This window comes from Pithys albifrons, chromosome 2 (assembly GCF_047495875.1).
Source record: "Pithys albifrons albifrons isolate INPA30051 chromosome 2, PitAlb_v1, whole genome shotgun sequence".
NCBI lineage: Eukaryota > Metazoa > Chordata > Aves > Passeriformes > Thamnophilidae > Pithys > Pithys albifrons.
Genome location: NC_092459.1, coordinates 77,244,998 through 77,268,263, shown reverse-complemented (window position 1 = coordinate 77,268,263; position 23,266 = coordinate 77,244,998). Strand labels below are relative to the sequence as shown.

Sequence of the window (23,266 nt, the reverse complement as noted above, 5' to 3'; positions counted from 1 at the left end):
ACAGCTAAGTTACATTTCATGTGCCTCTAAGCATAGGAACATGTGCACCAACACACCTGCGTTGGGGTAACAGATGATGTAGGCTGATGTACATTTTCCAATTGTTTCAATGAAGGGACGCATTTCAACTGCCCCTAAAGCACAATTTAAGCCAATACTGGAAAATAAATTTTCAAAAATTATGTTGAAGTAAAAACACCTTTTACACACAAAACAGATAAATGTTAGTGCTGGCAACTGCTATCTCCTGCATTCATCTAAAACAAAACTAACCTGATCTGATTTCTTTAATCGTCATCATCATCAATACAGCAAGACTGTGCAAAAGGAGAAGCTTCAGGTGGAAGAAAAGCATGAAAGGGAAAGGGGCTGGACTGAATTGAACTGGGAACAGTAAATCAAGATTTCATTTCAAAATCCAGAAGGAAACTGGCAGCATTTTGACAGCAACTGCAGCAATACGATGGCGCTGTATTTTCTAGGTGAGAGAGAGAACAAGTGGAATGAGAACGATAGATTGGAATGGAGTCAGTCTTGTGCTACAGGAAAAAGTATGAAAAAAGGTTGAAAAAGTGAAATCTGCTTCAAGGTGCTAACTTATCATTTTCTTTCAAAATTATACATAAATTATGTCAGCCTTGGAAGAAGAGACAAAGTGCTCACCCCAAGGAGGCTCATGGCAACACTAAGCTTGGGCAGCTGAATCTGCTACATCTTAGTAACCACAACAGAACTACAGCAGAAATATTTTTGAATGAATAAGCTTCTTAAACAAGTTAATCAGTGTAAGAGATAAAACTAAGTTTTCTTTCATTCAATGACAGATACGTAAATGAAACTTCCACTCAAAATGCCTCCATTGGTATTAAATTGAGAAATCTCCCTTTCAGAAAGTATGAAAGACATCTTTTACATGTTTCCTGATCTGTCTGCACCATTGTAAAAATCACCTTACAGGCACTGCAAAACTCCAAAGGTGCTCATAGTGCTGCTGGAAGAAGATGATGTAAAGAAGCTTTCTCCTTTCTTGGAATAACAGTCTCAGAGAGGATGCAAGCTAACCCACTGAAACAGGAATGGATAACAGCCACACCTCCCAACCAGCTGAGCCTCAGAGACTGCCTTGGAGGTAGCCAAGTTAATTAAGTGCCTGTGTACCCACTTAGTTTTACAGAGGTCAAAAGCAATAAAGCCCTGAACTGGACTGGGAGCACAAAATGAGTTTCTCTTGTTTCCAAGGAGTAGGCAGGTCCTTGGTAACTGCACAAGTAGTAGCAATAAAAGCTTGCAGTCAGATTTACCTGTTGAACAGAATGACAAATCCTTGAGATCTGAGGGGCTCACAGCAACATCCAAACCCAAGGCCTTGAATATCACAGTCTTACAGACCAAGATCAAAAAATACACAAACCCCTCGTTTTTTTAGCAGCCAGCTCTACCTTCAAAGTGCTTTCTGTAATACATCTCATACTGGCCAGCAAAATTTGAAAACACTGCTTTTGTTCTCATTTCTCAATTCAGTGTTTACATATATTTGAATCCATCATACATATCCCCTGGATACAAATAGCATGCACAAAGAATACACAATTCATTGCAGCTATGAGGCTCTGGAATTTATTTCAAAATGGGAGCTCAGCCCTCAAACTTTTCAAAGCAAAGCAAGGTAAGAATGAGTAGCAGGACTGTTCTGATCAAATGCAGACAAATCCACTGTATTTCCTACTGTTTAGTCATTCAGTTTCCAAGCTTCCAGCTCATATTCCCCCACACTGCAAACTGCCTGAATAATTACCCATTACAGGGGTTGCTGACAAACATATCCATGAGCATGACACAATCCAAGCATTACCCGTCTCCAAACTGTAGTAGACATGCAAATTCATTCAGAAACAAAAAGTAGCTCCTCTGGCCAGTATCATCTCCCCTTGGCACTTGAAACATCATGAAAGAAGACATTTGAGAAAAGCAAACTTTTAACTATAGTTTAAAAGCCAGCAGCCTTGAGCCAGATTGCTGATGTGCTATCACTGCTACCTTATTGTAGTAGCCATCTTAAACATTATCTCCCTCCCTTGCTCATTTCTTCACAGCAGTCACACATCAATTCCTAAGGCTGCAGAGTGCCCTTGGGGCCAGAACAAATTCACATTAAGGCCTGAAACTCAGCATATGTCTTCTTAATGCTACCACAGTAGAAACAATCACAGGACCTGAAACAACACATCTGAGCATCTTTCATGGCAAGCAGCTTGCCACATATCTTTCTGCACCTAGTAAGCACATTTATAAGTTTCTCAGCTACCACCTCCATCAACCAGACACAAAGCTCACACTGTTAAGGATGGACTCCAAAACAAACTGACTTAAGGATGACACATCAATCTAAAGAGGGCATACAAAACCTAAATGGAAACATGCGAACACACATAACATGGGTCCTAGGATACCACAATTAATCAGCTTTTTCACAGCCCCAAAGCCACTCTTACCAATTTGGCCACAGAAAGAACATTAAATGCAATCTGTTCCCACTAAAACTCCTCTGCCACAGTGTTGTATAGTAGCCTTTGCATAAATGAGAAACAGGCTCTAAGCATTCAGTCCCATCAGATAGTTTTTATGAAGTATGCTTTAATAAATCCTTGATTTCTTCTCCAGTGTCCTTCTCTTGAGAAGCAAGAGTTAGAGCAAGATTATCTGACAGACTCATGCCAGATATGGATCACTAGGCTGTGATGCAGAGAGGAGTCAACTACCACCCTGTTCCAAGATGGTCCATATGTTACTTCTGGAACACCGTCTAGTCTGGGAAAATGGAGCCTCAAGGGCAGTCAGGAAAGCTGTGAATGCAGTCTTCTGCTTTTGTATCACCGAGATGACAGATTGCACGGTTTAGCTGGAATTTTGTTGTAAAAACAATGGCTCATCACAACGTGCATGGTGTGTACTAACAGCAACCTAAGTGCTTTCAGATAGAATATTCTAGGAAAAAAGCCCATATTTCTGGTCTAAGTTTTAATGAGAAGAACCAGCCTAAAAGTAAAAATGGTAAAGAGGGAAGAGGAGGCAAGAAGGAGATACAACAGGGTATAGAAACACAGAAGAACAGAGAAACAGGGAACGGTATTCAAATGAACATGCAAAATCTTGTACAATGACCAAATCTGCCACATCATCCATTTGCACAGGTCTTAATCTCATACTTATTTCAACTTTTCTGCCTGAACAGAAAAGAATGCAAGTAAATGAAGGCATCAGGAGCTCTCAAAATAACCATGCGTATCCTTGAGAAAAACGTTCAGAGCACATTTTTGTAAGAGTTCAGTAAAAAAGAACACTGCAATATCATCTCTCTTTCCCAGCTGGCACTGCTTCCCTCTAAAAAAGAGATGTAAGCCCTGCCCATACCAGGGATTTCCTCCCTGCACAACCCAAGACAGGAGGAAATAGCAAATTACAGTTTCCAACTTCAATTTAATTGTGATTTCAGTGTAAACACAAACCCCTAGATTATTTAAAGCAAAGAATTAAAAATTCAGCTGTCTTTGGAAACATAATTTCTGCTGAGGGAATGACAACAGAACATGTTAGCAATGCATATAAGCAAATATGATCAGAGCTTTTATAGCTTTCATTTAGCTGCAAGCAAGGGGTTAAAATAGAAAAGAATCACAATCTACAGATACTTACTAAAAGAAGGAATGATACATTTCCTTACCAAAGTGGCTTACTGTGGGAAACACTAATGACAAATGCCTCTCCTGTCTGGCCTGAGAGGGTACGCCCACTCTTATCCACAATGGTTCCAGAAACCTAAATATCAATTGAACACAGATAAAAGAGAATTAAATGCACAACAAAATGAAGAACTTAAATGGCTGAATTGCTCTAAGTCAAAGCAGAGGGACCTGTGCTACACTCAAATTGATAAGACACAATCCAAATAGCAAAATAAAGCCTTTTTCTCCCTATAAACATTAATATTCAGCTAGGGGAAAGAAAAACCTTTGACTAGTCTTCTTGCTCCCTCTCCCCCTTCTTCAGGTGTGAGAAAAGAAAAAAAGAGAGACAGAAAGAAAACTGCTATGAACCACTTAGCAGCCAAGTAGCATGAGCACCATGGTACCATTCTGATGATGGTCTCTGAACCCATCCACAGGGGTTTCTTGTTTAGGAGGTCATCAGTAGACACCTTCTCCTCACCCTCCCTTTATTTTATTTCAGGGCTGCTATTAAGTTGTTTGGTGGTGGTTGGTCAGAAAGTATGAGAGGTGGGGCTGACCATAAAAACAAGTTATTTCTTTCGCTACAAGGGAACATCGAATGTTGCAACTTGATAGCAGAAATAGAAGTCTTAACCTGTATCACACCTCTTTAGTACTACAGAGAAAGAAATGTGCACATAATGTCTTGACCTCAACTAACACTTGGGAGGCATCTGGATGAGCCCAGAAAGCCTTCCCAGGTCTAAAAATCTATTTTTTCCAGAAGATGGAATGCGTTTAGAAGACTCCATGCAAATGTAAATCCACTATTTACTCCAAAGTATGCTTTAATATCAACGCTATTTCCCTTCAAAGTACTCAGTCTTGGGAAGTGATCAGCTGAATCCCAGAGAGCTGTGCCAAGGGTTGTACTTCTTAACATCACTGAACTGAAAAGGGAGCAAAGAATGAGGCAACCAAGCTCACGGCCCACTCTGTTCAGGACAATGAAGACAAAATCAGCTCTATGTAATCAGAAAACTCTCCATGCTAATTGACTTGAATTACAACATATTGGAAATACATTGCTGACCAAGTACAAAGTTGTGAACACACGAATAGTTCTACATAATGACATCTCCAAATTAGTCTTTACTGTACAAGAAGATAAACTAAGTAACAAAAGACTTTTATGAATGTAATTTCCAAGCTTACTAGCAGTAAAGTAAAACATCCGAAACCACAAAGAAAGAAATGGAAAAGGCAGAGAACATCACTAGGTTATCCCACAAATCCCTGATGTCTGCACTTTTAATGCTGTATTCTATTGTAATTCCGCTCTGACTTGATGAAGTGAAAAACAAACAGGCAACAATGATGAATGAATGGAATGGAGCAGATAAACAGACAAGAACTCTTCAGGCTGAGAAAAGATTACTAAAGAAGGTTCTCATCAAGGACTATAAATGCCATGACATGGAACAAAGGAAACACAGAACAGCTGCTCATTGATACTTGTAAGAGACAAACAGCAAGTTACCAGGTGGACTGCTCAAAAGTAAACAAACTTTCAAACCAACAGATTCATAAGCTGATGAAGTTACTGACAGATTACTTTGTAGATACCTGTGTCCCACATATATTTGAACAGAGGTTCAAGGAAGCAGTAAACACATTCAACGAAACACTATGAACAGACAGAAACTGCAGATCAGAAAGCTTGGGATGCAAACTGCAGAAAACTGGAAGAACACATTCATGACTAGCAACTGTCAGAAAAGGACACAGCAGAGAAAGAATACAGAGTTAGACTTTTCTAACTTCAAATGGCCACTCATTCTACTTGAAAATATGGCAGAATTTGCATAATTTCATCCCTGAAGCACTGGTTCTTATTGACCATAAGACAGCAAACCAGGAAAAAAAGTCATCATCAGAACTTTCCTGTGGAAATACAAAGAATGAATACACACTTCAATGAAGTCACTCCTTAGTCTTCAGCTTGATCAGCTGATTTCACAAAGCTCTTCATATAATGAGGTTTTACTTTGACAATCATGTGAAACAAATGAATTTCCCATACACTAATTTCCTTCATTTCAAACCACTTTAATCAACTGCCATCTCAACTTGTTCACAAATCAAGCTTAAGTATACGTAAAATGCTAAAATATACTTACAAATATGGGTCGGGGAGCATATTCTTCCTCAAACAACATCTGGAGTGCAAAAAGAGCTGCCTACAAAAGAATATGTTGCAAAATATTAATTATGTTTTGGGAGTTCTTCAGTTTGTTGTTCGGGGTTTGTTTTTTTTGTTTCTGTGGGTTAGCTACCTTTTTTTTAAGATACAAATGGCACATATTAAAAGGCAAAGGAAACATTCTGGAAAAGGCTGTTAAAAACCATGTCCTCCACATTCTACTCATTTGCTATTGACAAAGAAGAGTCTTTTCATGTATTTAGTAAGCAGTAGCTGATAGCTCTTAAAAATACAATGTTGAATTTCTTCAGGTAGTGCACCAAATACTTATATTACTGAGACTTTTTTTTCCCAGAAGTCTCACCTTTGCATTGGCAGTATCAAATATGGTTTCCACTAACAAGATATCAACTCCTCCATCCAAAAGTCCTTTGGCTTGTTCCTTATAGGCTTCAACCAGTTCATCAAAAGCTGTAAAACAGGAAGGATGTTAATTTCATCTGGAGGTATCTCTTACAGGACCACTGCCTAAACTAAGTAATTCGATGGTTGTAAATACTTACTTATGTTCCTGTAATCTGGTCTCTCCACAGATGGTGACACAGAGAGTGTCCTGTTTGTTGGACCCATGGCTCCAGCAACATATCTCCTAATTCCTAAACCAAGACATAGGAGGGGGGAAAAAAGAAAAAAGGAAAAATAAGGAAACTAAACAATTTACCTCTGGCTTTACAAAGACAGCCAATATAAAATACCTCCAGGGACACCAAGACAAGCACATCATTCAGGCAGAAGAACAACTATGAAAAGGGCAATTGGCTCAATGAATTTTTCTTCTCAGAATCATTTGTCTCTGACATAGGAAACGACATTCAATTATTTTAAATGTACAGCAAAGAACTGTCCTGGAATTTTTCTCGAGATGACCTTATTTGAATATTTTGGCATATGTCATAAAAAACACTACTTTTTTGAAGCATACTTCCAATTTTACATTCTTATTACATACTACAAATCCCATCAGTAAAGTGTCATCTGGACAGCAGCAGCACTGTTAGCTTGAAATACAGTTTGATTGTAGAATACAAGCAGAAATCACTAGTCTTTGAAAGACAGCACTGTCTACAGCAGTGTAAAAGAGCTATAACCCATCTCACATAATGCCTGGAAAGTAAGACACTGAACAATTACAGATGACAGTCACATATTAAGACCATTACAGTAGCTGCTGAATAAAGTTAAACCACTAGACATACATTAGGATTAACTGGTAATCTACCTTTATCTGCAATCAGCTAGCCTACTTTTGTAGTACAAAGGCTTGTGCCGTACAGACCTACGAAATTTTTAACAGTCCCTGCTGAATTTATTTTCTCTGAAACACATCTGAAGATGTGTGTCACCCACAGTCTAAAACAGGCAGGCACAGGATAGCTATGCTGCACAACACATGAAGACCCTTCAAACACAATGAAATCAGTGTGATATGAACAGAGATATGAAATTGCTGCTACTGTGCCTAACTTGCAGACATGCAGTCTCATGTTACATCCCCATAATGTAAACAGTCAAGCTATCCTCCAGTTAGCAACACTTCAAAGATTGTAGCAAAAGAGTCAAAATGACAAATGAGCCCAAAATTAAAATAAATACTGCTTACCTGTCTGAGCAGTTACACTGTCTGCTGCTTTTCTGGCCACCTGTGCAGAGACTCTGTTTAACCGATATGCCTGGAACAATTACAGAAAATTACTAAGCAACTTTCAGTTGAGTGCAGGGTAAGTCATCCTCAAACAAACACAACACTTCCATTCAGTAGCTCTCTGTACACTCTGAAGGCTCCCCAGGTCACACAAACATGTATAAGCACTATTACAGCATTTCAAAAGGAACAGCTTGATACATCTGAGAAACAGTTACATAGCAGGTCTCATCCCACGCACACCCCAGTCTACAGCTGTTAATCATAAAATTTCAGTCTGTAAGGTACTAATTAAATCCTCCTGAAATCAATAGAAGTTGAACAACAGGTCTTTGATGATAAAATTAAGCTACTTTTATAGTCACTTTTTATTCAAGTAGCATATTTCCAAGTATTTTCTTTCACATATTTCCTCAAATTCTCAAGGCAACAAAGAATAGGTATGACAAATGCAAGCTAGAAAGGACTTCTACACACACCAAGACAAACAACACACAAGTTGTGCTTTCAGGAAAAAAGCAGTTTCATTGTGGTATTTGGTAAGTTGGAAGGACTAAAGCAAAACATCCCTGTTCACAGAAGTGAGATATTCTGTGAATGATCAAACGAAATCCAGGACTAATTCTTATGGGATGTGCCTTTGTCAACAAGAAGCACACTATGTCTGTGACACACAGCAAGTCCAATTGTTCACAGCAGCAGAAATGAGCTACAACCCCACCACATGGCTCAAGAGGCAGCAGGCAGCCAAAACACCAACAGAGATCTCTGGGACTATGCTAATCTTGGCTGCTGCTAAGAAAAAAACCCTTTTTTACTATTTTAATGTGTTCATAGTTCCGCATTCTTACCAAATGCTCAAGGCCATAGTCAGCCTGTGCAACTCGGGTGCTGCTGAAAGTGTTAGTTTCAATGATGTCAGCGCCTGACAGCAAGTATTCCTGCAAGACATAAGAGGAAAAAAACTCCAAGACCTCCAGAAACAAGATACAGAATGAAAGTAACCCAATTACTTTGTCTCATCCAAGTGACAAAAAGTCACAGATCATCTCGTAATTCAAGGCACATCAAACTCTAAACGCTTTAGTCAAAGCACAAGGCCAAATAAATAGAAATGCTCCATGTAACCAATTTTCAGAATTTCAGTGTCAGCCACACTTTCTATTAACAAGTAACATTTACAGAGTCACCTCTGCCACTAAGTCCAGCACCTGGAGCACATTCAAAATTTTTGCTCAGGGACATACTTGGACACAGTCTAATTCCCACCAGCAATCAAGGACTGCTGTGGGCAGTCTCAGAAAAGGCACCAGTTAAACAACAACAGAAAAGATTAGAAAATTAAAATGTTCTGAAGGGAGCTGTACAGCACAAGAGTATACTGGGACAGAATGCAAGCTTAGAAACCTTAGGTTTTCTGCACACCTTATTTAAAGTTTAACTAATGGCCAAGATTCACAAAACATTTAAGCCTTCCGCTCCATTTCAGTCATCTAATTCCCACTGAAGTAAACTGAAATCAATGCAAACTGGAATATTTTTGCAGATTCTTTCCTGCATTTTTATAACCTCTGTCAGTAGCCCTCCTCCCTTCTTAACTCCTCTTTTTTATCCCTTTGCAGGCTTACATGATCCGAGCATATTCATGAAAACGAAAACATCTGAAGTTCTAGTAAGGCAAAAACACTGATGCAACCATCAAACAAACTATTTAGATTTTCCTATATGAGGCAATGAACTTAGTGAGTTCAACAGTGCAAATAAAGTCTTAATCCAAACAAGAGCAGAAAATAATTAAATTTGCATTAAAACATATTTTTCTGCAAACAAATATGCTTTCTTACAGCTCCTCCTGAAAATGTATGAAAACACCTACAAATAACTATATAAAAACATACAAGCTCTTACATGTCCACTAATAACCAAGTAATTAAGTTTCTGAAAAACATCCAAACATGTTAAATGTGTACTGCTTTTTACTACATTTTGTTTAGTTCAGATCTGTCATTTTAGCAAAAGCTCTTTAACTTTACTGTCTACAACCATAGATGGCAATATGCTTGAAGCAGGAAGATAAATTTTTGCCTTTAAAATACATCACTTCTCTTACCTCTGAATCTGACTTTGCCAGGGAAGGTACAGCTAACATTTACTTTTTTTTTACTGATAATTTTGAGATCTGACTCACTGGGCCATTAATAAAAAACCCCAAACAACCCACCCACCACATATATAGGGGGATCACAGCTACTTTGTAGGAATATTTTCATATATTATTTCAAGTTCCTTCTATCCAGTTCTCAGAATATATAAGCACTGGTGTCTGTAAAATTGCTCAGAAAGCACCTGACCCAACAGTTCCTGCAGGCATGGGGACCACAAAAGACACTTCTTTTTTTTACACTCTTCCTAAAGCACCTGCAGCTGGCCACTGGAGAGGTAACAGCAGGCTACTTGGTTTGACTCAATACATACATTCTCAAGTCACATTACTACTGTGCCACTAAACCTGCAAAATTCAGCTGTTAAAGCAGCTTATCCTATTAAAACCATAAACTAATATAAATTACAAGCTTCATGACTACTACTGCTCTGCTGACAGTGTAGGGACTGAACTCAACCTACAAATACTTCTTCTTGAAATTTTTTGTAGGTCAAAGACTGATTCCATCCAGCTCACCATTCCCAAAATCCAAAGAATTACACTTAGAACATAAATAAAAAAATACAGATTACCTACCAAGTTTAATAAACATAAACCAAATACAATTCTCATCAATGAAATACAGATCTTCTTAATAAATAATTGGAAAAACTCAGAATAGATGAGAGGCTTCAACAGAATAACAAATAGCTGCAATGCTCTTCAAGTATTCAAATTATTACAGTAAGATCTACAAATACCTGCAACTCAATAAATAGAACACTTAGGAAGTTGTTTTTTAAAGTCTAATTGAAGACAAGAGAATAATGAAATCTGTTTGGAAATTCCTAATCAACAGCAGTTTAGGCTGTTTTATACTCTGGGCCACACATTAGTATTCCAGGGAAAACCAAGAATATAGAAGCACATAAACTCATTAGGAAGCCCATATACTCATTAACTATGGAGAGGTCTGCTTCAGGCTGCCACATTTAACAGCTCTTTAATACCCAATTACAGAAATGCATCTAGAATTCAGATATATCCTACTTAGATGCATTTCAAGTGCTGGCTGAGGAGAAGAAAAGGAAATACAACTGAAATAAAACAGAATCTACAATTAATAGAAATACATCAGGGACATAAGTCAAAAAGGGATTTAAAAACAGCACTGCCTGGGTGAAATCAGCAACCAAGACATGAATGCTGTGCTCACACAACCAGAACAGTCAAATCTGCTCACTCTTTTTCGCATGGTTACCTAGCACTCTCTTTCCTATCCCCAAAAGATGCAGGAGTGCCAGTAGCCTGTAGTATGGAAAAAGGGATGCAGAGGCCAAATTCTCGCTCCTTCTCTTGTCAAGAGACAGACATCAGAACCACCTACCTTGTGTATGTCACAGATTATATCAGGTTGAGTTATACTGAGAAGGTCATTATTGCCTTTTAAAGGCCTGGAATGATCTTTAAATTCATGCCCTCGGAAATCCTCTTCTGACAGAGCATGTTGCTGGATCATGGTCCCCATGCCTCCGTCCAAAACCATTATTCGCTCCTGCAGAATGGATTCAATTTCATTTTCCACACTTTTCTGCGAATCTATTGTAAGAAAATAAACCAAATATTTAAGTAGTTCTGAAATTCCCTATCTATACACTTGTGCAACCTGAGTTCTTTCCCACCCAAGAAACAGAATAAAATAACTAATCCCCTACTGAAATCAGACAGTAGTTGATTTCCTTCACCTGCAGTTCCAACCACCTGATGTCAGGTAACAGTTGCATCTATCTAAATAGGATTACACTCAATAGGTCCTTTACCTAAGTAGTCACCTGCACACAGTCAACCACAGAAAAAATTATTATCAAAAGTTCACAAGGGTGTACATCAAACTCTCTGTATAAACTTCACCCAGAGCAACATGTGAGCAGCAATGCAGAGCTGCCCCTTGGAACCAGACCCCAGACTGTAAGTGGTATGCAAGTGCAAAGCAGAAACCAGTAAACTTGATTAAGAAATAGAACCACATCTACTTCAATTTTCTATATCGTAATGATAGAAAAAGTGAAATAAACTGAGCAAGCAAAAACAATTCTTCAGCTGAGTGCCCAACTCACTTAGGATTACAGCAATAAATAACAACTTGGCAAATGCCAAGATACACCAAGAGATAATAGCCAGGCTTTACTTTCTTTTGCACAAACACAGCAAGATATTTTTCTCCTGCACAATAATGCCAGAAGAAAATAAAACAGGCAAATCACATGCTAATTATAATTGACAGGGTAAATCTAACCATGACTGAAACAGAAAACTTTAGAAATTTTAGTGCTATCATTAGGAACGACGATGCAGTACTACAACGCTTCAAGATCCCAAACAAAGGTCATGACAAACATTAAGCAAAAAGCCAGAACTATAATTTGACTCATAAAAACCTCCGGACAAAAAAATCCAACAAACAAACAAAAACAAAGCAAAACAAAAAACAAACCCAAGATCGCAACAAAAATAATTCTACTTTTCCTCTTTAGAACATACACAGAATCATTTCAGAATGAAGACACACAGACAGAATCACAAAATGGGTAAGGTTGGAAGGGACCACAGTGAGTCATCTCATCCAACCTCCTTGTTTAATCAGGGTCATCCAAGAGCACATGGCACAGGATTGCATCCAGACAGTTCTTGAATATCTCCAGTGAGGGATATTCCACAACCTCTCTGGGCAATCTGTTCCAGTGCAGTCACCCACACAGTAGAAAAGTGCTTCCTCAAGGTGGACTTTCCTGTGCATCAGTTTCTGCCCATTGCCTCTTGTCTTACTGTTCAGCACCACGGAGAAGAGCCTGGCTCCATCCTCTTGTCACTCTCCCTTCAGATAAGGCATTGATAAGGTTGTACATATCACAAAATAATCAAACAGTCTCTTTACTGAAAGCCCAAACTACAAGGGTGGACCTCACTCACCTTTCACAAACATGTAGATGAATGATGTGCTATTCTTTATCTGCTGCCTTCATTCAGCTTGGGTTTACCCTAAGTAAATATCTGTTTTACAATCTAGTTATGACCTATGATCAAAACCCTTGTAAAAAATGAATGATTTCAGAGGCACAAAAATATCCTCATGTCTCATTATGACTTACTACTACACAGAGTAGTACTTAAAAATCACTGCCTAACTAATTTGACTTTTTTCTTTCTGCATTCTTGCAGAGCAGCTTCTGTTTTGATACCAGTACTGTTAAAAAACAATGTGATGGAAAGAAGCTGAGGCCAAGAGGAAAGCACTAAAAGGTTACATTTATACCAGCACTCGGGAAAACAGCTCCAAATCAGATACAGTCTCAGCATGAAGAGAAGCCAAACAAAATTTGCTCTCTTAACAAGTATGAAGCATTTGAAGGGAGATTAAAATACCAAAAAGCAAGCCACCCTCATTTCAGGTTGAAAGTTTTAACACCACACAGGCAGGCTCAGCAGGTTCGTACACAAGAGCTTAAACCTACTCACGTTAAAGCATCAAATTATTCATGAAAATAAAATTGGTCCTTGAGCTAAAGGCTTTTAGAAGCAAGACACGAAAAATTGTATCTGAAAGTAGGTCTGCAGTGCAGGCTGCCATGCAGCATAACTCACGTGCTTTGCAAGAGCTACAGCCCAATGAGACACACACACACACACACAACAGAGCTTGCTGTTGCTTTAATAAGCCTTCAAAGTCAACTGCTTGGCCCTGAGAGCGTCAGCCCAGACAGCTGAGATGGGATATCGGAGCCCTCCCAGAACCAGTCCTGCTTTTTATAGGCTTCTGTGCCTTTTATCAGGGTGGTCCCATGGTGTAAAGGAGAGCACTCTGGACTCTGAATCCCAAGGTCCTGAGTTCAAGTCTCAGCAGGGACCATCCCCTGGCAGTTCAATGCCTCCCTGCCATCCCATCCCGTCAGATCTCGGATGCTCAGCAGGGTCAGCCCCGGTTAGTACCGAGTGCTGTGACAGTCCCGAGGACTTCACTGTCACTGTCCAAGCTCACTCAGCCGTGGCAGATGGACCTTAGGATTTAAACAGTGGGGCCAGTTCTGCGCACGCTGTGCCTGACCTAAAAAATCGACTGTGCAGGCTGAAAGGGCACACCCATGTGGGGAGAGCCCTGCCCAAATCTGCGTTCGCGAAACCTGGCCATACATACATACATTCCTTTTACCTACGTGCTTTCTAAGTATATTCTCATACGCACTGGGAAGCAAAGGTTTACCCTTTAGCTGTATTCCTGCACCTCACCTCGTCTGTTCTGCTTTCTCTACAGCTTGCCTCACTGAACAGATGCTGCTTTGGTGTATGGTTTGCTGCTCACAGAACACAGATCTCTGCCCCATCGCTGCAAGAGCATTATTCTCAAGTTTCTGAAACCTGTGCTTCTTCAGCAGCACCTCAAAGAAATGCAGGAAATAGGGCAGGAATCACAAACGTGGCCATCAGTACCAAAGGTATGCAGAGCCTATGTTTTACAAATGGATGGCATAGCTCCAAGACTACCAAAACCCAATTTACCTGACCTTGCTGCCAATAACACCAGACTGTTCTTCCATCAGGAGCCTGCACTACTTGAAGTCATGCTCTGGCACACTGATTATACAATTCTCAACCTGGAAACTAAGTCTACAGACAGATCCAAAAACACCTCAGAAATCAAATAAAATTGATTCATAAAGCCATGATAGGAAGGGAAGAGCGAGGGAGGAGGCAGTGAGCCAGCTCTGCTAAAAAGCACACCATCATCTTAATTCAGCATTCAACCCACATAATTCCCTTCTCCAGCAAACAAGGTGCAAGAGTTTGTTACACAATAAATGACAAACTGTCTGGAGAAATTCCTATATCGGGAAAAATCACGTCAGCCTTTTTGTTGTTGTTGCTTTTGTTTACAAACCCTGTTCCTATCCCTGCTCCGGCAAAAATTGATTAAAAGTAACAGGACTCAGGACCAATTACCTTGATCTTATACTCTACTGAAATTTAAAGTATAACACAGAGTGTTCTGGGGCTGGAACCATACCAAATAGCAGACTATACCAAATGAACAAAAATATTCCAATAGCACTGGCTGAAAAGTCAATGGGATACAGAACACAGAATAAAAAATTTTAATACCCCAAGGTAAGCACTCTGGCTTGAGATCACACAAACAAGGGAATTACTCAATTGCAACGGAGAAATGATCTGAGCTACAAGAACTCTTGCTCCTTGTAGATCTTCTCAAGTAAATTTGTATAGCACACAAGGTGTCCTTCTGATAAAGATGTTCATCCCTACATTCATTCACTAACAATTACAAATTTCACACAACTGTATGTAACCTTCCATTTTTCCCAGTGCAGTAACTAAACAGTCAAGGAATACGGCAAGACAATGTTCCTTCACCTCCTTATCCCAAACCAACCACATAAAGGCCAAATATGCACAATTAAAGGGCTAAACACATATTTTACATAGAAAACAGGACTTCAAAGGTTGCAAATTGCTGAAAACTACATTCTTCGGGTGCCTGAAATGATTCTTAAATAGAGTTGTTTTTTACTATTTATGCATTTCCATTACAAATTTATTCTTAGTATAAAATAGTTTGGTATAGAAGTGCTTGGAAGGGAATAAAAAATTACAAGTTGCTTCCAAAGCTTTTATAGAAGATCTGGCCAACTGAGACAGTATTGAACCATTTTTGTCACATTAATGTGCAAGAACACAAACTGAAGAACCACTAGGCCAGGAAGGTACTTACGGTACCTGCTATTTCCTAGGCTGACCAGCTCCTCTCTTAACTGGCAACAGAGCCACTCCACATCCTAATTCAACAAACCAGTATTGCCCCACACCAGCTCCAAGCAGAAGTTTCCCATCATTCAAAAAAATCACTGCGCAGCACACACACTGCAATATTAGTAGCTAGAAAGGATGCTCTTGCTATCAGTCTGCCACACATAGCTCATGATAACCTCAGCATTATTTGCTGTTTAATTAATTAAATCTTTCACTGGTTGCCCTCTGGCAACTGTAAGTTTCATGAAATGTAGCAACAGATGGCACACAGATCCTCTGCAGCAGTGGGCAGCAGCACACTACTGCTAAGTTATTGTTACCCAGCCTATCCACAGAGTGAAGGATTGGATCTTCCCACTTCACTTTGAGCACCTATGTGCACCTTGCTAACTTTTCCATGTTGGCATTTGTCTTAAGAACTATTCAGGTCTTAAATAACAGCCAGACAAGATACCTGTGTAGCCAATGTATTTACAAAGTTAGCTTGTAAGGCAAAGAACTACCACAAGAGTCAATGAATTCTTATCACAACAGTTCTGCTGTGTCCACTATCTCTAGCCAAATACATTAATCCCGTGCTCAGAAAGCTCCATGTGTTATAACCACAACTCAACTATCAATCTTCTGACATTAAACTGTTCACAACAAATACTCACTACAGGCAGGAATCACAGGCAAACAAACCCTGCTCCAGGCCAGCACAGTCTCGCTTTGTGGCCTGCCCTGCCCCTAGAAGGCTGGGGAACAGCACTGTGCTCAGCTCCCCGATGAGCCACTCCTGAATGCAGGTCCTTTGCATCACTGATGGATGCGCCATCACCTGCGGCCCCATACCTGCCTAGAGGGGCTCCACAAACACCCCCAGCACACGATTGTTGCTTTCACCTACGCTGAGCTTCTCTCCAGCCGTCATCACTTCTCCAGCTGCTGCTGCAACACCTTCCCATGTTTCTTATTTCAGCCAAACCCATTCAGCTCTTCAGCAGGACAATCATAGCTTGGCTCCAAACGCCACGGCAGACACGGCAGGGCAAACACCAGCTCTGCTAGAGGAGCCTGGAAACTCCTCAGGACCACCAAGCTGAGTGTGGAGTCGCTGCCCAGCAGGACCGAGGGCCTATCTGACACGCCGAGGGATGGAAACCCGAGCTGAAACGCAGGCTGAGCGGGCATCCCCTCTGAAGTATTATCAAGGAAAGTGCTTGGGAACTCTGCAGGCAGCAGCACCACTGCCACTGACGGGGCTGTCCACCTTAAAACACCAACGACGCCAATCAGCACCTATAACTTTACTCAGCACCTATAACTTTACTCATTCTCCCAATGCAACGGCTTGTTTAACCCGCGAAACGGCACTTTTGGCTCAGAGCCCCGGAGCAGCTGGAGTTCCTCCTACCGAGCTCCAGTTTTCACTTTCCCAGCACAACTGTGTGAGGGGAGAGCGCCGTGCGGGTGTCCCGGCGGTGCCTCCCGACCCCTTCCAGGCGGGGCGCAGCTTCTCCGAGGGGGGCTGCGCCAACAAGCGCCCTCAATCACTCCCTCGCTCGCTCCCTCAGTCCCTCCCTCGCTCCTCACTCGCCCACTCTCACTGCCACACCAACACCGACATGCGGCTGCTGCCGAAGCTGCGGAGGGAAGGAGGATGACTCAGAGCCGCCCCTGCCCCGACGCCGCCTCGGGCCCGTGGCCACGTGGGTCTACCCCGCCGCGCCCGCGCGCCCCACCCCGGCCCCGCTCCCGCGGCCGTTTTACCCGCCGGCCCCGCGGGCGCCATCGCTGCCCAGAGACGTCACTGCACGCGGCCGCCGGTGACGCTCCGGCCCCGCCCCGACCGCGCGCGGGCAGGACAGGAAGCGCGCGCCGGAGGGGAAAACGTTCCATGAAACGACAAGAGCAAACCAATCTGCTGCGGTGGCAGCAGGGAAATACGGTGCCGAGAGGAAGCGTGTCAATATGCCCTGCAGAAACTGGGAGTCGGCAGTGGCGTGTGGGCGCGAGTTACTGTGAGAAGTAAAATAACACGGTCCTATTACAAGCAAGATTGTATGTCTGTATGGCCAAACTTCGCGAACGCAGATTTGGGCAGGGCTCTCCCCACGTGGGTGTGCCCTTCCAGCCTGAGCAGTGGACTTTTTAGGTGAGGCACAGCGTGCGCAGAACTGGCCCCACCGTTTCAGTCCTGAGGTCCATCTGCCACGGCCGAGTGAGCTTGGACAGTGACAGTGAAGTCCTCGGGACTGTCACAGCACCCGGTACTAACCGGGGCTACCCTGCTGAGCATCCGAGATCTGACGGGATGGGATGGCAGGGAGGCATTGAACTGCCAGGGGACGGTCCCACTGAGACTGGAACTCAGGACCTTGGGATTCAGAGTCCAGAGTGCTCTCCTTTACACCACGGATAGTATCTCGTTATTTAGTGTAAGAAATAAAGTAACATGCAAGATTAATTGAATTAGAATAGGATCTCTTTCTTTTATTTAGGGTTTCTTTTTATATTGCTGTAGCTTTATAGGGAAGGCAGTTTAATGCCATCCTGACACCTGGTCCTGTCAGATCTTGGAAACTCAGCAGGGTCAGCCCCAGTTAGTACTTGGTTGGGAGACCTCCTGGGAATACAGGGTGCTGTAGGTTCTAGTCCTGAGGACTTCCCTGTCACTGTCCAAGCTCACTCATGTGTGGCAGATGGACCTTAGGACTTAAACAGTGGGGCCAGTTCTGCACACGCTGTGCCTCACCTAAAAAATCCACTGCGCAGGCTGGAAGGGCACACCCACGTGGGGAGAGCCCTTCCAAAATCATTGTTCTCAGAGCCGAGACATACATACATAGCTCTATAGGAAATTTATAGGCGTACCTTGAATATTGTAAGGTAGCAGGTACTGTCAGGACCTGGCACCGAAGATCTTTTACGACATGGGAGGGAAAATACCAAGTACTTAAACATGCAGAGGCCCCTGTGCACAAAGGCCTCTTTGATACATGGTGGTCTGTGAAGAAAGGAGACCCTTCATCTAGTGGAGGGGATTCTTCACAACCAATGAAGAAGAATATGACAACCCTTCTCCCTTTGAAGAAGACACCTCTTACATCAAGACTAGCAAGCTGATGGATATGCATTATCTGAGAAAATGGGCAGGACTTCATAAACTACAAAAAGCGCGAAGTTCGAAAGTTAAGTTGTGCTTCCAGACCCCCTGTGGTTTTGAGGCACCCACCACATGCTGAAAATAAAACTTTCCTCTTTGTTATACTTCCATTGTTTCATAGGTTATTGCCATCTTCTAAATTTAAGAAAAGGAGTTTATATTTCAGGAATCAAGCGAATTGAGGCACAGTGTGCTCAACAGTTGAACAAAACAAAAAAACCTGTGCTAGAGTTTCCCTTTTGGGGAGTTTCCCTTCTACATCCTATATCAGGACTCACAGTCTAAAAGAAAGGATCACCTGCATGGCAGAGCTGCAGAGCAGCCTTGCAATCACTACACTGTGAGGGAACATGTGCTTTCCACAGGGCGGATTAGCCCAAGGGAATAACCACTGCTTGCATTTCAGCTCAGTAATTCAAGTGCCAGTAGTAAACATGAACAGCATTGTCATTTCAGTGATCAAAATATGAAAAGAAGGAGGTCTGTAAAATGGGTTATTAATCAGGCTTTCCTGTTCTGCTTGGGTGTTGCAATTACTTAAGCAAGCAAAGGAAATGATGCAGGTAAAGATGCAGGGACTGCGGGTTCTGTGTTAACAGGAATCAGCTGAGATGAGTTCCCTCCTTCAGGCACCTGGGCCCAGCTCTGTGCGGCAGCAGTAAAGCCTTCTATCAGCTAAGGTTATGGGTCCTACTTAATAATTAGTTCTGTGTTTTCCCTGGAAAATAAAGTAAAGCCATTAGTGTAAATGATTCCTAGAGGCTTAATATTTACTCTTGATTTTTTTCTGAGACACAGAAGCAGTGGTTACAAACTCTTTGAGTCCAATGTTATTTAGGAACTTTTATAAGTTGGTCACGTTGGTCAATGGTCATTCCTATATATGTATATATTTAAAATTTAGCCTTATGTTTAAATAATGTATATGTCTAATTCATCTTCAGAAGAAATACAGGCAGCCCACAAATCAACTGGATTTCAGTTGTAGAAGCCATGCTCTGCTTTTGAATGCTGGAGACGTTGGAGAGCAGACCTTGCCTCTCAGCAAACCATTGCAGTGGTCATCCTGAGCTGCCACTGCAAAAATGCACCCCAAAATTCCAGTGTAAGATGTGATGGTCTGAAAACACATGCTCTTTAAAAGCCTAACAGCAGAAGTGGAATACACTAAACAGAAGTAAAAGTTAGATATTTCTAGTGAGTTCATGATTTTATCCCTTTTAAACATAATTTGCATATATTATGGAAATGGGCTGTTCTTTGAGAACTGTTCATTGTGAGATTTTAGGGTATGGATCTCCAGGCTTGACTTTTGGACACCCTCCAACCTTTTCGTCATGCCACATAACACTATAAAAATTTCCTCTGGCAGCAATTCAGGTTTAAAAGCTCACTGTCTCCACAGTTGCTTTGTGGCAACAGATCTTTGTACCACAGCTCAGCACGTCCTTGTGTGTGCTGATGCAGTTGTTTGTGTAACTGCTGCAAAGTAGGTCAGTGGGGGAAAAAAAAGGCTGAAAATTTGAAGGTGCTTTTGAAAAGGATCATTTCACATATCCCATTTCCTTTGCAGTTTCACAACCAGATTGAGCCAATTTGACTGTGTGGTGCTGTGAAAAGTCAGTCCCAAAGGCCACCCTGCACCATCCTCCTGTTTCCATCCTTTTCCTCGTGCAGGTGCTAGTCCTCGACCACAGTTCTTCTGTAAAAGTCAGTTTTCAGTGGAAACAGATCTCTGATCCAGTTCATCTGCATTGGAATGGTCTCTAGAGCTGACATAGAAACAGCAGCAGGAAGAGAGGGCAGCAACTAGCCAGCCTTAGACTGCATTTAATCTGACTGAGGAATTGGAGCTGGACGAACAACTGAATGAACACAGCCAAGGCAAGATACATTCCAGAGGGGGAAGGGAAGAGGAAAGAGTGGTTAAAGGTCATGTTCATCAAACTAGACAATCCAGAAAAGAAGTATCAACACAGAACTTCAGCCTTAATCTGTTTTGCAATGTTAGAGGATCTAAGGTCCCTTTTCTTGGTTTAGTTTCAATGCTGACAGTATTGCACAGTGTTGGGACTCCTGGATTATATCCCTATCCTGAGGCTGACACACCCCTACAGCTACTAAAATTTTTGAGCTGTTTCTTTGAGAAGCTCTAAGACATGGTGCATTTGAAGGAAACATTCAAGGATTTGCAGTGAGCATGCCCATAAGCTTGAAAAGTGCTTTGTTGTATGGAGCATTGTTCTTATTTTGCTCAATTAGGCTGTCAAAATACTGTTCCCTTTAATATATTTAGAGCAATTCCAGGAGCAACTTACAGTTGGGAGCAATGGAGTAAAGCAAGGGAGAACATAGAGGTGCCATCATTCCCATGTATAAAAAACTTGACCTTAGCACTGTTGGAAATTAGTCCTATTTAAACATTAGATGCAGACATGGTGTCACTCATGCAAATATCTATCATGGTGAGAATCCAGATTTCTGAAGGTGGTTATAAGTGGTGGTTCAGTGAAGCTAACATCCTCCTAATTGCAACAAGATTAAAACCAAATTAATAGCCTTAGCAAAAGAAACTAAAAATCCTTAAGTCAGATCAAGTTCTGGTATTTCAAGTATATTTGAAGGTCTTTTCAAACCCCCAATTTCCCCCAGCACCGCATACACACACAGCTAAACTCTAAGATGTTTTAAAACCAGGTAGTGTTTGAAGCAAACAAAGCCATATCATATTTTCATGGGTTTTTTCAGTGCCAAGGATCTGTTTCACCAGTTTGTTCCTCTACTTGCATGCCCATGTAATTAAATAGCATACTCTCCTTACATGTATGTAAGATCAAACAGAGATTTAGCCAACTCAGCTTTTGGGGTTGTGTTGCAGCCCTGATTTTGGTGGGTCTGAATGACCACCTTACAAGTTTCATTTTCACCTTAAAAGGACATGTTTCCAGCCTCAATCTATTGGAGTCAGACCATTCTACCTGGGGCAGGGTCACTTAAGGTCATATATACCTGTGTTTTTGAATAAACTTGGGATTTGCTTGAACATCATATTGGTGTGTGCGATCTCACTAGAGCCTGGTTGGCAACATTTGGTGACCGCGACGTGATTTGAGGACATGGAAGCCATCTGCAGACCTGCCTAGAACCTTAACTGGTGGCCCCCGAGAGTTGCTGTGTCCCAAATTTTTTGGGTGCTTTGTGGAGAAGCCTCCGAGAGCTTCTGTCTCCCGTAAACTTGGGAGTTTGTTTTAGTGGCCTTCAGAGCTGCTGGAAGAACGTGGACTGAAGGATCCACGACCTTCAAACCGGTGAGTTAAAGAAACATGGGAAATTCCAATTCGACTAAGACGAACTTATTGCTTGATAAATTTGAAAAATTAGCTCGCCTTACCAAAACAAACATTGAAAGACAAGCATTACAGGAATTTTTGGACTGGTGCTTTAGTCGGGGGCACTTAACCAAAGCCAATTCCACGTTTTCCATGGAATTGTGTGATAACATTGGGGCAGATTTGTGGAATTTAGCGCAAACTGCACCCGAAGAATTTTTGCAGCTTATTCCATCATATACAGCTATAAGGAAAATGCTGTTAGAGGTAGAACGAGCCTGTACAAACCTCAAGCTACCGGAGAGAAAGGAAAAAGGCCTGCTTCTGCAGGGCAGTTTTTCCCCTAAGCATCCTTCTGCACCGCTGTGGGCACCACCGCCCGTGGGACCCCCGCCGCGGTACCCCTCTGCCACACCGCTGCCGCCCGTGCCGCTCGCGGAACCCCCGCCGTTGTACCCTTCGGCATCGCCCATGCTGTCCGTCAGACCCCCGCCGCCGTTCCCTTCGGCATCTCAGCCATCCTATCCACAAGAGCGGAGCCCAGAGCTGAGCCGGGGAGCCAGCGCTGTGTCGTTCCCGTACCCACACGTGGCACCGCCTGCTCCCGCTCCGGAAAACCCAACGGAATCACAGCAACCATGGAATCAAGGCTTTTCCACGCCGTCCGTCACCGCAAAAAGCCAAGAAGCCGTCTTTGCACTGCCTTACAACTACCAAGAAACAGCCTATGCACAGCAAATGAGACCACCGGCTGCTGCTGTAGAAGCGGCCAGACCTCAACAGCAACCCTGGAACCCCACGAGATACGCCGCAGAAAACATCCAGCCATTCCAAACTGTGAGTGACTTTTATTTATGTCCTGAATCCGAGAGGGCACGATGGGGAGTGCCCTCAGCCGAGAGAGAGATGAGGGAAGGCAGCTTTATCCCTATCCGTCCACCTTCGGCGCTGCCGCCGCCAATGCCCTGCAGGTACCTCAGAGCTGGGGTGCCTCCGCCGCGCTCCCCGCCGCCCCGCGGGTACGCCGGAGTCGCTCAGTTGCGGCAGGAGACTGCTGCGGGAGACATTCAGCAGGGCTGGAAACTGCGTGGCCAGGAAAACAAAGAGACCACGTGATTGAAAAGCCCGCGAAATCAAACAAAGGAATTGTGCGCCCTTACCACGAGGCGCAAGGACTGCCCAACCCCCCTCCCTACTGCCTGCCAATCAAGGTG

The 23,266-nt window shown here is 42.3% G+C and overlaps 1 protein-coding gene across 3 annotated transcripts in view; it reads right to left on the bottom strand.

Moving 5' to 3' along the window:
* MTR (5-methyltetrahydrofolate-homocysteine methyltransferase) overlaps positions 1 to 17,373 on the bottom strand; it is a 52,167-nt gene extending 34,794 nt beyond the window's left edge. For 2 of the 3 annotated variants that reach the window (XM_071549605.1, XM_071549607.1), the window contains exons 1-9: positions 17,328 to 17,373; positions 11,143 to 11,354; positions 8,464 to 8,553; positions 7,571 to 7,640; positions 6,474 to 6,566; positions 6,275 to 6,381; positions 5,888 to 5,947; positions 3,722 to 3,816; positions 57 to 157 (exon numbers count right to left, since the gene is read on the bottom strand). In XM_071549605.1, coding sequence (XP_071405706.1) covers positions 57 to 157; positions 3,722 to 3,816; positions 5,888 to 5,947; positions 6,275 to 6,381; positions 6,474 to 6,566; positions 7,571 to 7,640; positions 8,464 to 8,553; positions 11,143 to 11,354; positions 17,328 to 17,349 — 850 coding nt within the window. In that variant the 5' untranslated portion in view covers positions 17,350 to 17,373. Of the gene's footprint in view, positions 1 to 56; positions 158 to 3,721; positions 3,817 to 5,887; positions 5,948 to 6,274; positions 6,382 to 6,473; positions 6,567 to 7,570; positions 7,641 to 8,463; positions 8,554 to 11,142; positions 11,355 to 17,327 lie in introns of those variants that run through there. The other variant, XM_071549606.1, reaches the window with a different exon arrangement.
* Between the last annotated feature and the right edge of the window lie 5,893 nt (positions 17,374 to 23,266).